A 14,609-nucleotide genomic window follows, 5' to 3' on the forward strand; every position below is an offset into this window, starting at 1 on the left:
AAACATCAGCTAGCTCTGAAGTGAACAAGCGAACAACATGCCCAAGGAGCATATTTGCTAAGGCATTCCACAGCTAAATGCAAGATCGTCAGCCTGCTTTCCACTAACACTGGCTACCGACCATGTGGAACAGGCTCTCAGTGAGACAAAAACGGAATGCTACCACTGCTGGGGGAATCAAATGAGAGCGAAATTAGTCTTACTCTGCCCAGAATGAAAAGTGAATGGAATATAATTGCTCCTTAACAAGTGCTAAACTACACTCGCATCACAATGCTGGTGCAAAATGCAACATTAATCTTAAGCCAACCATCAGCATGCAAGAAGAAAAGTCATTGATCGGGTTTTAATGAGTGCATTCAGTTTAATTCTGATAGGCATGCCTAGGTCCTATGTTACTAAATGCAGATGATGTAACATATTACCAGAATGGTGCATTTCTAATTTCCACTGTCAGAAAAATGAATTTGAATCACATTAAAACGCCCATGGTTTTCTTTTTGCAGTGAAGAGCAGGAAGGAAGACATTGCTTTTGATTGACTAAGCTAAACTGAGATGCCACAGAGCTTTGATAAAAACATCGGTTCCTGCAATTCCAAAACCCCCTTGAATTTCACGGTGCCTGAGAAATATGAGCCATAGAGATGTCATTTCCTGATGTCCTTTCAATTCAACCAATCAGAGGCACCACAGTCATGTGAACAATTGCCTGCCGTCACGTCGGCAGTTCACGACCTCTGCTACCACACTATACCTCACACTCCCACTGAAATGCAGATGCTCTCCACTGTCACCACTGCATAGTGTTCATCTGCGTCTAGCAGCAAAAGGACTGTGCAGTGAAAATAGGCTCCACAGATGCGAAAGAAACAATGTGAAGTTATCAAGCTCATCTCCAAACTGCAGAAAAAACTGCTGGTCATGATAACATATGGTCTTCAGTGCATTGTGTGCTGTTGCGAAGTGTGCTTAACAACACCAAGCGGTCTCCAAGAGCACACCAGCAGTAGTCGCACTCAAAATATTCATTCCACACCACATCTGAGAGAAAATATGGACATGCATTGCTCATCAAATGGCACACTGTGCTGCTGGTAATCACGTGTTTGTTCACTAACAACGCAGTAAGTATGACCGCAAGCAACCCTCGTGATTAGCTCTGCTGCTGCCGTCACAATTTTCTATATCATTGAACTGCTTCATGTGGTTTCTAAGTGGAAAGGAATCGCGGTATGTTTTGCACAACTATAGACCTTATGCAAAAACTGGTGCCCCATTTCGCTGATCACGTGCGTTTCCGTTATGTTGGGGGATTTTGGATACCTTATGCCAAAACTGCTGCCCCATTGCGCTGACCGCCATGTTGGGGGATTCTGGATACTGCAGTATATGGCAGTAGGGATTAGCAACGTGGTGCAACTTCACATTTATCGTCGTCTAGGGTGCTCAAATATCGCTGTGTACCTTGATGTACAAAAAATGGAGCTATGGATAACCAAGGAAACAAAGTGAGGGTGCCAGCTTCATGCAGATTTTATTAATGTGCAGCATTTCTTGGCTCATGTGCATCGTGTACGGAATGTATGTAGGGAATGCGTGAACAGGATGTGTCTGCAGTGGCTGTATAGCTTATGCTGAGTATAATTGCACTTCACTAATTTTAGATCTCAATTAACTGCTGTTAATAAATTGACTGTGATTAAGTTGAACATTGTACTACACTTTTACATCACATAGCATTAGACAGCTGACGTCGAGTACAACTGCACTGAAATAATTGTATATCTCAATCATTAATTAGTTAATTGCAACTAAATTAAACTTCATGCTACGTCATCGGCATATATTTTAGATAGCTTAAACACGTAAGACTGCACTACTCTAATTGTAGGTCTTAAGATATCACCGTTTAGTTAAATGTGATTAATTTTAGGTTCCAAAATGGAGTTATATTTCGTTGAAAAGGTCTCGATGAGTAGAATACAAAAATCAAACGCTAAACCACGCAAAAACATTGTTAAACTGATAAAATCACGTGTTAACCGAGGTAAAGCTTATCTAACTTTGTTAAAAAAACACGCAAAAAAAGCGAAACTGCAGAATTTAATGGTATGCATAAGCAGCACATGGGACCTAAGAGCTCAGTAGCTTTTTCTGCTGGGATCCTGGTATGAGTTCAGCGGGAAGCCGCTGGCAGAAGTTGAGTTCTTCAAGAGAGGCAATAATTAAATCGCAAAAGTTAGATCATAGAAAAATGCCCAAAGGTAAGCTGTTTGCTTATAAAGTAATTTTCCAAAGCACTCCTATCTGCTAACAGTTATGGTGCACCGCGTCAGTCAGCTAGTAGTTCCTCATACGGGACTAGTTTTGTGTCTGGCATTTCGGCTTCATGTGCCTGTCTTTTTATTGTTAAAGTTTGGTTTGTTTTTATGCCTAAAACAGACGCTCGGGCAAGCTGATAATCCATTAAGGCTAGACAGCGCAAAGAAGACGAGGACATAAGAAGTACACAAACAAGCGCTTATGCACGTCTTATGCATTCTTCTGTTTGCGAAATGTCACAGGCAAGCGGATCCGGAATGGACCTTCAGCTAGCAACAGTGTCAGTAAGTAGCGAACACAGTAGGCCTAGCTGAAATCAGTCATTTAGCACTCTGTTCAGTCTTCGCATATTTTGCCAAGATCGAATCTTCCCAGCAGAATTTTCAAAGCACTGCTGCATTGGCAGTCACGATTAGGCTGGCGCTCTGCCGAGCACCTGCTATCATGGCATCAAACACAAAATGTAAGCAGCAATTCAAATTATCAGACCATTTTTTTAACGCGGCCAAGTGACACCAAGACTAAAACGCACAGTAGTAGAGGGCTGTAGATTAATTTTGAGCATCTGGGGATCTTTAACGTGAACCAAAATCTCGACACTCGGGCGTTATAGTTGTTCACTTCCATCAGGAAAACGGCTGGTGCGGCCTGAATTGAGCCTGCATCCTTTGGCTCAGTAGCACGTCTTAGGTCAGCCTTAAACACTTCAGCAATCGGTAAGTTTCGCCAAGGTGTACTCAGAATCGAGTGTGTGATCGTGATATGGCATCGTACACGTAATGCGGGCATGGACAGCTAATTTTAACTTCAGCGATATGATCGTCGACGCAAAAAGAAAACAACTGAGCTCAACAATTGAAGAACAGTGAGAGTCTGACATTCAAAAACAAAAAGATAAGATGCGTGCCTAGTGCACTTCCTCGTTTTCAATGTATGACACCGCTGTGAATTTTTTCGTTGATGTGATGCATCTCTAATTGCGTTTTTTACACATACTAGGTACCTGCAAAGCCGCTTGGACATGTGGGCATCATAGAAAGGTCCACAGATAACTTGTTGGCCATTATTTCTCTCTTAGGCCTTAAAATAAAAGGATCGCCAAACCAAGAAACCCCCTCTCTCAATAGCTGGCAATCCCGTGACTGCAATCCCCCAGCATGTGCCGCTTGCCTATTTCGGTTTGCCTCCTGTAGATGGCAGCACATTTGCATAACATCTATAGCCTGCTGCATAGCTGTGAGCAGGGAATGCACAAATGACTTCTTCAACAAATACACATCAGCTGACTCTTTTTCCCTCTCTCTCTCTTTACTGAATATTTTTGCTCACAGAAAATCCTGCTGTGTTGATGCCTCGAATACTGTGTGCATGATGACTTGTGCCACGAAATTTATTAAAATAAGCGAAACAAGAGTTGACACTAATGCGCATAGTACTTCTCAGGTATCTGCAGCATATCTGAAAGCATATTCACTTTTCCACAGGGCAAAAATATGGCAAAGACAATGCGTTCACATTGCACTTCGCATGTTGATGGCATGCATGCATGCGAGTCTACATGAACGCCTACAAAATGAAAATTAAAAGTAACTATGAACACTGTACTATGAAGCTTAATCGTGCTCACAGCCTGCAAAAAGTAGCCTATTCGAAGCATTGAAGTGAGGCTGAGCCTGCTTTGATGGCTGCCAAGCAAGCCTAAAAGAATATGATTGCTGTCAAGAGCTTGTTGAGAACTTGCTACATACACCATTGAGCATGACTGTCGTTGGGAGAAGCTTGCAGTTCTGAACTTGCTATGTGCACTGGCCACACACAAAAATAATTCAGCGCTCCTGTTTGCACCTTGCCTTTTGCTTCGTCGTCTGTTCAGCCCCGTTTTCTTGACTAAGCTCTCCACTTTTCGCGTTTCGACAGTAGTTGTTCATTTGAATGGCGAAATAGCACTCCTTGAGAGTGCTCACACTTAAAGTATCATCATGATGCCAGTGATGACATGACGAGTACTTTACTTTTACGCTACTTTCTAGGCTATAAAATCTTTGTTTTTGGTAGAAATAACATACCTGCTATCAGGCGACACCTATCAGTCTAACCTAGCTTACCTTTGCCGAGTTCAAATATTAAAAAGAAAGCCATCTCATCACACCTCATCGGATATTTACTTATAAGCAATGACTGGCTATACCCCACAATGAAAGAAAGCTGCAGCATGACACATTGAAACGTTTTTTAGTAGCCGTATGGCTGCACTTGAGTGGATGACAATGTAATTACTCCCTTAAAACACTCTGAAATATTACCAATCTGTCAAACAGCAGACATACCAAAACTGGCCGTTGTGCACCCGGGTGTTTGCTAGCATCTTGCAATGCCAACAGAAGGCGTAGCAGTGATTGCCGTTGGCACAGCACGCCTTCTAGTGCCTGCACAATGAGCAAAGAAACCTAACATCTTAATGGACACCATTCATTAACACGCAAAAAAGAAGGGAGGCTTTGTCCTTTACCTAAGTAAACAGAGGAGGGGGTTGCCATTATTCTCCCCTGCTTCCCATAAGAAATGAAACTGAAGATGTTACACGCACTTTACATGCTACATTGCGATAAGCAGGCTGCAATGATGCATGGAACTGTGCTTTTGTATTAAACAAGACATTTCTAAGTTCAGCATGACTAAATGCACATTACACCATAATTTGAGATATTGCATACTCGTGTTGCTGGTCAACAGCACTTGTTACTATTAGAAGCTGCAGTATCAATAATATGTGTAATTTATTATGCCAACTAAATAATGCAAACTTAGCACCTTTTCTTCTGCTCGTGCTATTCATGCTTCTTAACATCAGCCAGATACTTTTATTTCATATTGACAAGAATTACAGAGACCATGTTGCTCTGTAGCAAGGCCTTGTGACATATTTGGTGCCCGTCTTTTCAATCTGAAACAATGAGCTCAGCTGCGGCTGTAAAGAGTACAAAGTTGCGTACATTGGTAGAATCAACCAGGAGTTAACACCGGCCGTAGCGGATCAGACTCAGCGACAAACAGTGCACTTCAGTTTCAGAAAAGATACAACCATGAAAAGGAATGTTCCGGTCAGAACTAGGATACAAGGCACAATTGGCCACAAAACAACTCACCGGTGACCGAAGCCTTCGATAAAGGTCAGAAAATCGAACTGCTTCCTTTTCCTTGTGGTCAGCAATAACTGTAATGCAACACTTATTATTGCAAATGCTCAAAAAGGCACTGAAGTTGCACTCACAAGTCTTAATTATCTGCTTCACAACACTTGTTTCACCATCAAGATGGCTTTCAAACGATCTGAAACAAAGCAATACCAATGTCAGTCATCAGCAACCCACTAATTTTAGTATGGTCAACATGTCAAAGCACATGCTATGAAGGACACCACTGTGGGGGCTCCGGATTAATTACAACCACCCGAGGTCCTTGACTTTGACTTGCACAAGCCGAATGTCATTTCTGGCTCCTGATGAGTGCAACTTGTGCTTTGCGACACTCCTTATCTAGTCTGCCCAAAGTAGGTTCTGAAGAAAAATTTTTTTATAAACCCAATAGATGGTGGTAGGGTTAAGAACTGACCCGTTTGAAAAGTTTCGTTCGAAAAAAAATTCTAAGTTAACGTGTGCTGAGATCGCACAGTACAAAGTTAGATGCTGCTTCAAGGAAATGCTGCAAAACTACAATTATTAGGCGCAACAACTCACGACAGGCCATTTTTTTTTTTTTTCCTTCTTTCTTTTGAAGTTCATTCGCACGCATCATATGAACTGCCAGGAAAGCAGTTGCTTTAACGCATTCAAACGAGAAAAAAAAGAACAAGGCTGCGGCTTGTGCGAGACGTGTGTTAGAAGCGGCTCGATAACATCGATTACGACTATAATAAAATTGACAGTGAAACGTACACGGCAGCTACTACAGTTGCATAGCTACTGTTATGTTCCAAGACTTCGCTGCTCATTCCGCTACACGTATGAAACTTCCCTTTTTCTAGCAGGCACCCCTCACAGAAACAATAGTGATAGGATTTTTTGTTGTTGCTTTCATGAAATGACAGCAGGGCTACAGAAATTTGAGCTCTTCGAGAGATAAAAAGAGGCAACAGCTTTCGAAGGTCGTCCGCTCCAGCCTGTTTTGAATAGCGGTTCCGCTTATGAAAACAGCGCGGATGCAATAATTACCTTCCAAGGGCGGGTAATGAGTGCGCGTATGAATCGTGAACAGACTCTGAAAAAATAAAAAAGAATGTTCATAGTTCATAGCGGCACTGCACACACTCGATGCCTGCCGAGAGTGCTCGGCAGGAAGCGTACTACCTTCGGGTAGTCCTGTCAGCTGCATACACAAACTGTGCCAGAGTTTGGCTATTTCCGCCTCCCCACCAAGTAAATTCATTTCCACTCGTTTCGTCAAGCACTCGCCTTACAACGCCACTGACACGGATGCCTTTCCATGGCTAGGGAAGTTTACATCCGCAGGTTTGATTCGAAAGCCTTGCCGCCTTTCCTTCCCAAACGCGCGGGCGCGCGATCGCTAGCGTCAGCAGCGCCACGAAACGGCTATCAAAGAAAAGGAAACCGCATGGAAACTCTGGAAACTCCATGTCAGGAACACATCCAAACTCCAATTTTTGAAAACTCGGTGAAGACCGGTGAAGACCCTGCGAGTCCTGAGACCCTCATGTTTAGCTCGGACACAACCACAGTGAACGCTGAAGGCGCCGCTTGTATCAAGGTTTAAAGATTCAAAACCTCAAAGCCATCGTAACAAAAAAAAAAAAAAAAATCAATAAATTTATAAAAAAAAAAAAAACGTGATTAGTATGGTTTGATTCTTGACCCTGAAGATTCTGAGGCTATATTAGCTCTCTGTTTGAGGGGCCTTCCACTTCAGCCAGATCTCTGATTGACAATTTTATTATTTCATAACTGCAATGATCTAGACAAAGAAGGGCGCTAATAGCAATCCAGACCCGCGAAATTTGACATCGCATGAGCGAGGCCGTTTTTTTCTTCTGTTGAACAGCAACCGTTATTAATTACGTCAGATAAGTTTAGCTGTCTCGTCCAAACTGTATAATTTTTGTATGTGCGTGTGTTCACGTACTATCCAAGATGGGGCAGTAGCAGCGGCAGCGGCGCAATGCAGTCTGGTACACCTGCGCAACGATGCTCGTTCCCGTTCCGTGTGGTTGCAGGCACTTCGCGGTACATGACGTAACAAACAGAGCATAGTCAGCTTAGCTGCGTATTGGCGATTTTTACGAATTTAAACCAAGTTAACCGACCGTCGAAAGGACTGGTTTATGATCACCCTGAGCGCAATAAGTTTCCCTTATTTAGGTGACAGCCCCCGCGCCTCAATGGAATTTCGAATTTTATACGTGCGTGTATTGTACGTATGCACCAGAAAAATAAAGCACAGCTGTTTAGCACACTCAGGTCATGTATCCGTATTTAACGGGGTGCAGGATTTTCCCATAGGATCGAAGTTAGTGGTGTTAAATTTGTCTACGGGAAGAGGGGAAAAGGAGAGGCTTATTATAAGGAGCTAGAAGCGGTCATCTTTAATTTTTCATTTGTCTGTCTAGAAGCGGTCATCTTTAATTTTTCATTTGTCTGTCATAAATCGCTAGCAAAAGAAATTCATTAATTGCAAACAATGCGGCACCATATTTATGACCTGACATACTTACTGTGTAGCTCCAGGTCTACATGAAACATGTGCCCAGAAAAAAAAGAAAAAAAAAAAAGTAAATAGATAATAATAATAAAAAATAAATACATTGGGCCTTTCAATAGTAAAATTTGCAATTGTATTTTTAGAACCAAATGAAATTTGCTCCAACTGGAGACCTCCCAAAAGAAATGATATAAGCATTTGAAAGCCATATGTCCAACTGAGCATTTCAAATGGACAATCCACTTTGAAGAGTAAACCAACTGGGCCACCCAATTGGCTGACCTACATTTCAAATGGACAATCTACTTTGAAGGGTAAACCAACTGGGCCACCCAATTAACTTTCAGTTGGCTGACCTATTGGCCATTCAGTTTGAACATGAATCCAATTAGAATGCTAATATAAATATATTTTTTTTTTTTTATGCCTGGGTATACCTTGTTTCCGCTGGAAAATTTGGCTGTAAGTTTCATTGCACCCTGCTCACCTATCATGGAGGTGATGGAGAGGTATGCCTCCTAGCAATCTTTCCTACTACTACTTTTGCAGAAAGAAAATAAGTGGCATTGTTAATGGTTTACCTGGGCTTTAGCACCCCAAAGTGGCCCAGGCTATGAGGTAAGCCATAGTAGTGGTCTTCACCTGTTCTTTTTATATTGCACTGACACTGCATAGTACACACATGTACCTCGTGTTTTACCTCCAGTGAAAAGCAGCCGCAGCAGCCGGAATCGAACCCATGTCCTCGCTCAGTAGTCAAAAGGAGCCACCATTGCAAAAAATAAAAAATAAATGCTAATTTTGCATTCTGGATGAAACAAGAAAGTTTCATATGCAGATGTATTAAACTCCAACATTTCTCCAGAAAGTTTGAGCACCAAGTCACTTTCTTGCAGTATGTGTCAGTTCGATGTTAGACACTCTGGTCATATTTAAGAGGACAATCAACTGGGTCAGTTGTTACAACACATAAAGGTAGTGTACAAGATAGGACAAAGTAGCAGACACAAACACCAGCATTTACTACAGCTTGCTATAGCAACCCATAGTCAGCGTGAATAAGAGCAATGCCCACAAGTACCATGAATGCCCTAAACAGGTCACGCCACAATCACATCCAAAAAGGTGTCAAACACAAACTGCACAGGTTGCACATTCTTGAACACTGTCCTCTGTGCTGTGAGCTACAAAACTTTAAAAGGTCTTTGCATATTGGCCAAGCCCAAACAGGTATAGTAAATGAAAAAACAAAACAGTTGTCATCTCATACAGACATAGAAAATAACTAGGAGAATAAGGTTGGGATGGACAGCATTTGGAAAGTACTCCCACCTAGATGACTAGCAACTTACCACTATCACTCAAAAGGAAAGTATATAACAGTACAGTTGAATTTTACCAGTACTCACTTATGGGGCTGAAACACGGAGGCTAACGAAAGGACAATGCAAAAAGATATGGAAAGGAAAATGGTAGGTGTAACATTAAGACATATGAAGCGTGCAGAGTGAGTCAGAGAAATAACTCGAATTAATGACATTCTAGTAGAAGTCAAGAAGAAATGGGTATGGGCAGGACATGCGAAGAGAGGATAACTGGTTGCTAAGGGTGACAAATTGGATTTCAATAGAAAAGTAGTAGAAGGCAACAGAAAGTTAGGTGGAAGATGAAGTTAAGAAGTTTGCAAGGGTCAAATGAATGCAGCTAGCAAGGACCAGGTTAATTGGAGGAATGTGGGAAAGGCTTTACCCTGTGGACAGATCGAGTCTGGCTGATGATGATGATAGACATGGAGCAAATTCCTCTCTGAAAGAAGTTGTATGGGAAGGTCTGGTATGTGGCTAGTATTTTTTACAGACATTAAGATGGAAAAACTATGCAAGACTGTGAACCAAAAGAAACTGCTATCAAAACAGTGCAAAAAATGAGCATGAAAGAGCTGTTTTTCAGGCATGGCACGATTAGTTGGCCTGTTGAATGAAAATATGTAGCATTAGACCTTTTGTATGACGAGACATATATCTTACAAATTTCTTTAGATCCACCTCATACTCAGTCTTCTGTGCTATATTTTTCTTTTACATTTGTATGCTTCTAGTAGTTGTTAATAATACTCTGCTGATGATACCCATCTGTTGATGATGCTCTCTGAAAGTGTACTTGCCCAGCTTGCCTTTTGTACAGTGCTTCCAGAATGTTCTGTTTTGACAAAATCTACTCATTCACTATTAAACCACACACACACCATTAAACTGCAATCCGGTTGCAATCCACCATATATGTGCTGCGCTTATATTGCCATTCCTCCCCTCAGCTCATTTTCCTCTCTACCCTCCAACTTGCATGGTAGCCACCTGCCATGTTGTTCATGTGGTAGCCAGCCTCAGGTTGAACTTCCTCCACTTGCATGAGAGCATCTTTCATCCATGGTAGCACACCCTCCGAGACTTCTCCTGGTATATTGGCCTATCCCTTTTCTTTTTTACAAATGAAGAAGAAGATTATCTTTTATTCATTTTGCCACCTGCCAAATAAGGCAAGTAGTCCCAAGAGGCTTCACAGAATGCCAGAAAGTTTTTGCTGACATGGTGCATCTAATGTTAATTAGTTAAAAGCTTTCTGAATGCAAGAAAGCAGAGAAAAAGATTCCATTACCTTGTAGGTAATGGAATCTTTTGCTCTGCCAGGCACACATACTGCTGCCTGAATGACTGGCAAAGAAAAAGGATCAAAAAGGTGTCTAGGGGAATGCTACCTCAATTTGTCCTCTTGTACTGTGCAGCTATCTTCGAGGCACAGCAAGATTTTTGAAAGCTGCAAGCATTGCCATGTGCATAGATTATACAAACAATACACAAAAGGAACAAACTGTCAGCAATTTCTCTGTAGGCCTACAAAGAAAAGAGATACATGGGTGGCTGCAAATGAAAATTTTGCAGCATAGTTTTTAGTTTGTTATGCAGTGGGCGAATTTTTTTGTATATATTGCAATTTCTGCAATAAATTCCTTTCAGCTACTAGTTAGCACTAGTGTCTAAATTTTATATTTTGTCCAGTCCAGTGTACTGCTAAATTCATGGATCCTATTATGCTGTACAGCTTGCATAATTAAGAAGAGCAAAACAGAGTTCCTTTAAGGTGCTGGCAGTAGGCACTTCCAAATGCCGTCTTTGACAGCCATAAGACAAACCATAGTAACCTCATTGTTGACGTCTCTCACCATCATAAATAGAAATGGGGCCACTGAAGCTTAGATAAGGTGAGTATCAGGACTGTATAGATACAGGCAACTTAGTCCTCCAAGAGTGTTACAAGTGTGCGCACATGCGCGTGAATGCATGTGTGTGTATGTGTGTACATATATATATATACATATGCCTAACTTCTGTTTTCACAAGCGTTTAATGACATTAGTGAGCACAAAGTCACATTTTGCTTCCGCACAAAATAAATTTATGCCTCACTCCCGACAACCACTCTTACCTTTGTGCTTCTATCCAGTGCAAATGCTCCAAGCCCTAAAATCAGTTTGTGAATGAGATGTCTAAGATACTAGTGCTGCTGGGCGACAAACTTGCAGACTTCTTTAACGCATCATTAACACAGGAACAAAGTCAAGCAGCCCAACAAGTGGTAACACTCTCTTTATGTATTTATCGCCGAACAATCAATTCCTGCTTAATATTTTGCCTTTTTTCTAGCAAATGAGATTCTGCACCGAGTATACATCTAATGCTCTAATGAGACTACATATTGGAAAGCAAACTCTTAATGATGGTATTAAGTATGGCAAGAATTTTATGCAAATACAAAACAGAAAGCATGTCTTTTTGTTCCAAGCTACTAGACTGCAACGTGTAGGTTATTTGCTGTTTAAATGACATTTGAGCCATTTAACATATTCCACATCCTCAAACTGCTATGTAACTGGACTGACCAACTTGACTGGGAGTAAAAGCTATAGAAAAAAGCAGCACTGACTCACCAGTGAGATGAAAGAAACAGACACAGCACATGATTTAAAAACTTCAACCAGGTCAATTTATTAAAAACGGCCATTTCAATAAAGATACACACTTTGCTGCATCTCACAAACAGCAACTTAAATATAATTCTAAATACTCTATGTTACTAGTGCAAAGCTTTTAAAATAGTGCTGTCCAATGTCATAAAAAATCATTTTGTTAAATGAGGACAGCATTCTTAGAATCTCATCAAAATATGGCTGTAAATAAATACTCTGTTAAATCATTCCATTGACGTCGAATAAATTGTGCGAACAAGGTCGGCTGGAGGGCCATAAAGAAGGCACTGTCAAACTGCGCTGTGCTACATGAGGAGAGGTCAGCCGACAGTTGCCACCCTTCAAGGTGGTTTTAACAACTGAGATTGCCACTTGACGGCCATAATAAAGTGAGCCTAAATTTTTCATGATGCGGTCATTCTGAAAGAAAGATGAGCTTGCATCAGAGAACCAATAAAATGTAACATTTAAAATGCAGTGATGTGTATTCCAGAGAGCACTCCAATGGGGCTAATTTTTTTTTTCTGGATTACTTTCTTGAACATTTTCAGTACCAAGGGATAACATGAACATAACTTCCTTAAGGCAGAAAAATTGTGTCTTTTAAACACTGAGCAAGCCTGCTCTTGAGCCTATGTACTGCCTTGCTCTTATTTGTGACTAGAGGCCTCAGCTCTTTCAGTTATATGTAATAGTCTGAGTTGTAGTACCAGACACCAAGAACTTCTCTGCTCTGCTGTCACAGAAAGTGTACAGGAGGTTTCTTAAACTGATTAAAACAAGGAGTTTATGCATATGTAAACACAAAGTATCGCATCAGTGAACTGTCATTAGACAAAACTTAAAGGAGTATAGACACCATTTTTTGAAGCGTCGGAAGGAATACGATTGCTTTCCTGGTTATACAGAGATGCTCCCCAAGCAATCCCAACCTCGCACGTTTCCGCAAAGATATTTTAATTTGATTTTAAAAACAAGCCAGGCAAGAACTCCGTTTTTCAAAACCCATTGGCATTGACATCTACGTGACGAAAATGTGTAGATAGGTAAACAACATGACGTAATCAAACAACTGTGGCGTGGAGTCGGCAAAGCAAAGAGCAGTGATGACACATGGCTGGACTCGAACACTTCGTCGCTTGAGTCGCAGACGAGCGGGTTGGGATTAAAGTGCCCGGCAATATTAGTAACATCCACGCTATTGGGCGAAACAACGTCGCAGTACTAATTATGCCACGCTGAAGCGCTGCTCGACGACGATATTTTTTTGCATGTGCGACAGCAAGCAGATGAAAAACGCGACCCGAATGCGTCATCAGAGTTTGTGTTTACGCGATCATCAACCTTGCCAGTAGGGAGCGCTCGCGTGGCATTCTCGTATCTTTGACGTCATCGCGCGCTCGTGTCCAGAGAGATCGAAACCGAAACTAGCCCTGATAAATGCACTGATAATAAATTAATTGATCTGTGCTGGGGCTTTTTGGGTCGCAGTCCCTCTGTTTTGGACCACTGTGGATCGATTAAAGCAAAAATACCGATACAGAAAATGTATGCGTCTATACTCCTTTAAACAGAAGCGATTGTTTGTCAAACAGCAGTCCACTTCTAAGACAGCATGGTAGAATGCACTGTGGAAACAGAGCATTCCTTTGTTTAAAAGCTGCACATTGATTACAAGGCTCATCCAAGCGTAGGGCTATAAATTAAATTTGCCTGTCTCTGCTTTTCTAATGCTCATTAAAGCCTTAGTACATAAATGTTCCGATGTTTAGACTCCACTAGAGTGCCACCAATACTTACTAGCATAAAATGCATAAATTATTAGCATCAGGACATGGAGCAACTGTGCCAATATGGTGCATGTAAACACGCAGAGAAGCATTCAGCAACAAACTTGTGACATAAAACACACAGAGGAAAACATACAGCAAGGCATGAAAATTGGACAAATGTGACAGATACAAAGAGATGTAACTGAGCACATACTAACCAAAAGTAGGTACTAGCTGGTACGAGTTCACCTGTTAAACCAAACAGGAAACGAAGGCATGAGTTAACAAGCCATGCACACATGAAAGAAAGGCTAGCATCAACTTGCTAAAGCATGCACAACTGTTTCTCTATACAGCTTTAAGACAGCGCACATAAGAAAAGGCATGCCTAAATAGCTACAGTACAGAACACTAGCAGCCGACGCACAAAAGCGAGGATCGCAAGTTTCAAAGTGATCATTAAGCCAATGGCACTATGTGTTTATCTTTAAGATAATTATGTGGCCATAAATGAGCTGCTGTGCACCACAATGTAAACATTGCATTAAAAGCAGCTATTGCACATGCAAAGATGACAGCAAACAATGACTGGCATAATCGTGGTGTCATATATTGATGACATCTATTCCTTATATGTTTGATACTATCCTTCTTTGTAATGTTTACTCCATGTGTCATAGCATCACCAGCAGATACTACGAAGCCAAAAAACATTTTGAGGTGACATATAATGTGAAAGTATGCAGCATTATGCAAAGTATGACACTCAAACTGCCAC

The 14,609-nt window shown here is 41.3% G+C and overlaps 2 protein-coding genes across 4 annotated transcripts in view; both read right to left on the minus strand.

The window, feature by feature from the left end:
* The window catches only part of Grip91 (gamma-tubulin complex component 3), a 57,017-nt gene extending 49,974 nt beyond the window's left edge, over nucleotides 1-7,043 (minus strand). Inside the window, exons 1-5 of the mRNA XM_084594492.1 lie at nucleotides 6,670-7,043; nucleotides 6,535-6,580; nucleotides 5,595-5,653; nucleotides 5,470-5,537; nucleotides 4,651-4,749 (exon numbers count right to left, since the gene is read on the minus strand). Of these exons, the coding sequence (XP_084450618.1) occupies nucleotides 4,651-4,749; nucleotides 5,470-5,537; nucleotides 5,595-5,653; nucleotides 6,535-6,580; nucleotides 6,670-6,748 (351 nt within the window). The 5' untranslated portion in view covers nucleotides 6,749-7,043. The remainder of the gene's footprint in view (nucleotides 1-4,650; nucleotides 4,750-5,469; nucleotides 5,538-5,594; nucleotides 5,654-6,534; nucleotides 6,581-6,669) is intronic.
* Nucleotides 7,044-12,053: 5,010 nt separating this feature from the next.
* Nucleotides 12,054-14,609, minus strand: part of Mvl (solute carrier family member malvolio) — a 54,463-nt gene continuing 51,907 nt past the window's right edge. For 2 of the 3 annotated variants that reach the window (XM_084594495.1, XM_084594494.1), the window contains exons 17-18: nucleotides 14,050-14,080; nucleotides 12,054-12,479 (exon numbers count right to left, since the gene is read on the minus strand). In XM_084594495.1, the coding sequence (XP_084450621.1) occupies nucleotide 12,479; nucleotides 14,050-14,080 (32 nt within the window). In that variant the 3' untranslated portion in view covers nucleotides 12,054-12,478. The remainder of the gene's footprint in view (nucleotides 12,480-14,049; nucleotides 14,081-14,609) is intronic. The other variant, XM_084594496.1, reaches the window with a different exon arrangement.

This window comes from Amblyomma maculatum, chromosome 2 (assembly GCF_055883805.1).
Source record: "Amblyomma maculatum isolate TAMU_Amacu chromosome 2, ASM5588380v1, whole genome shotgun sequence".
NCBI lineage: Eukaryota > Metazoa > Arthropoda > Arachnida > Ixodida > Ixodidae > Amblyomma > Amblyomma maculatum.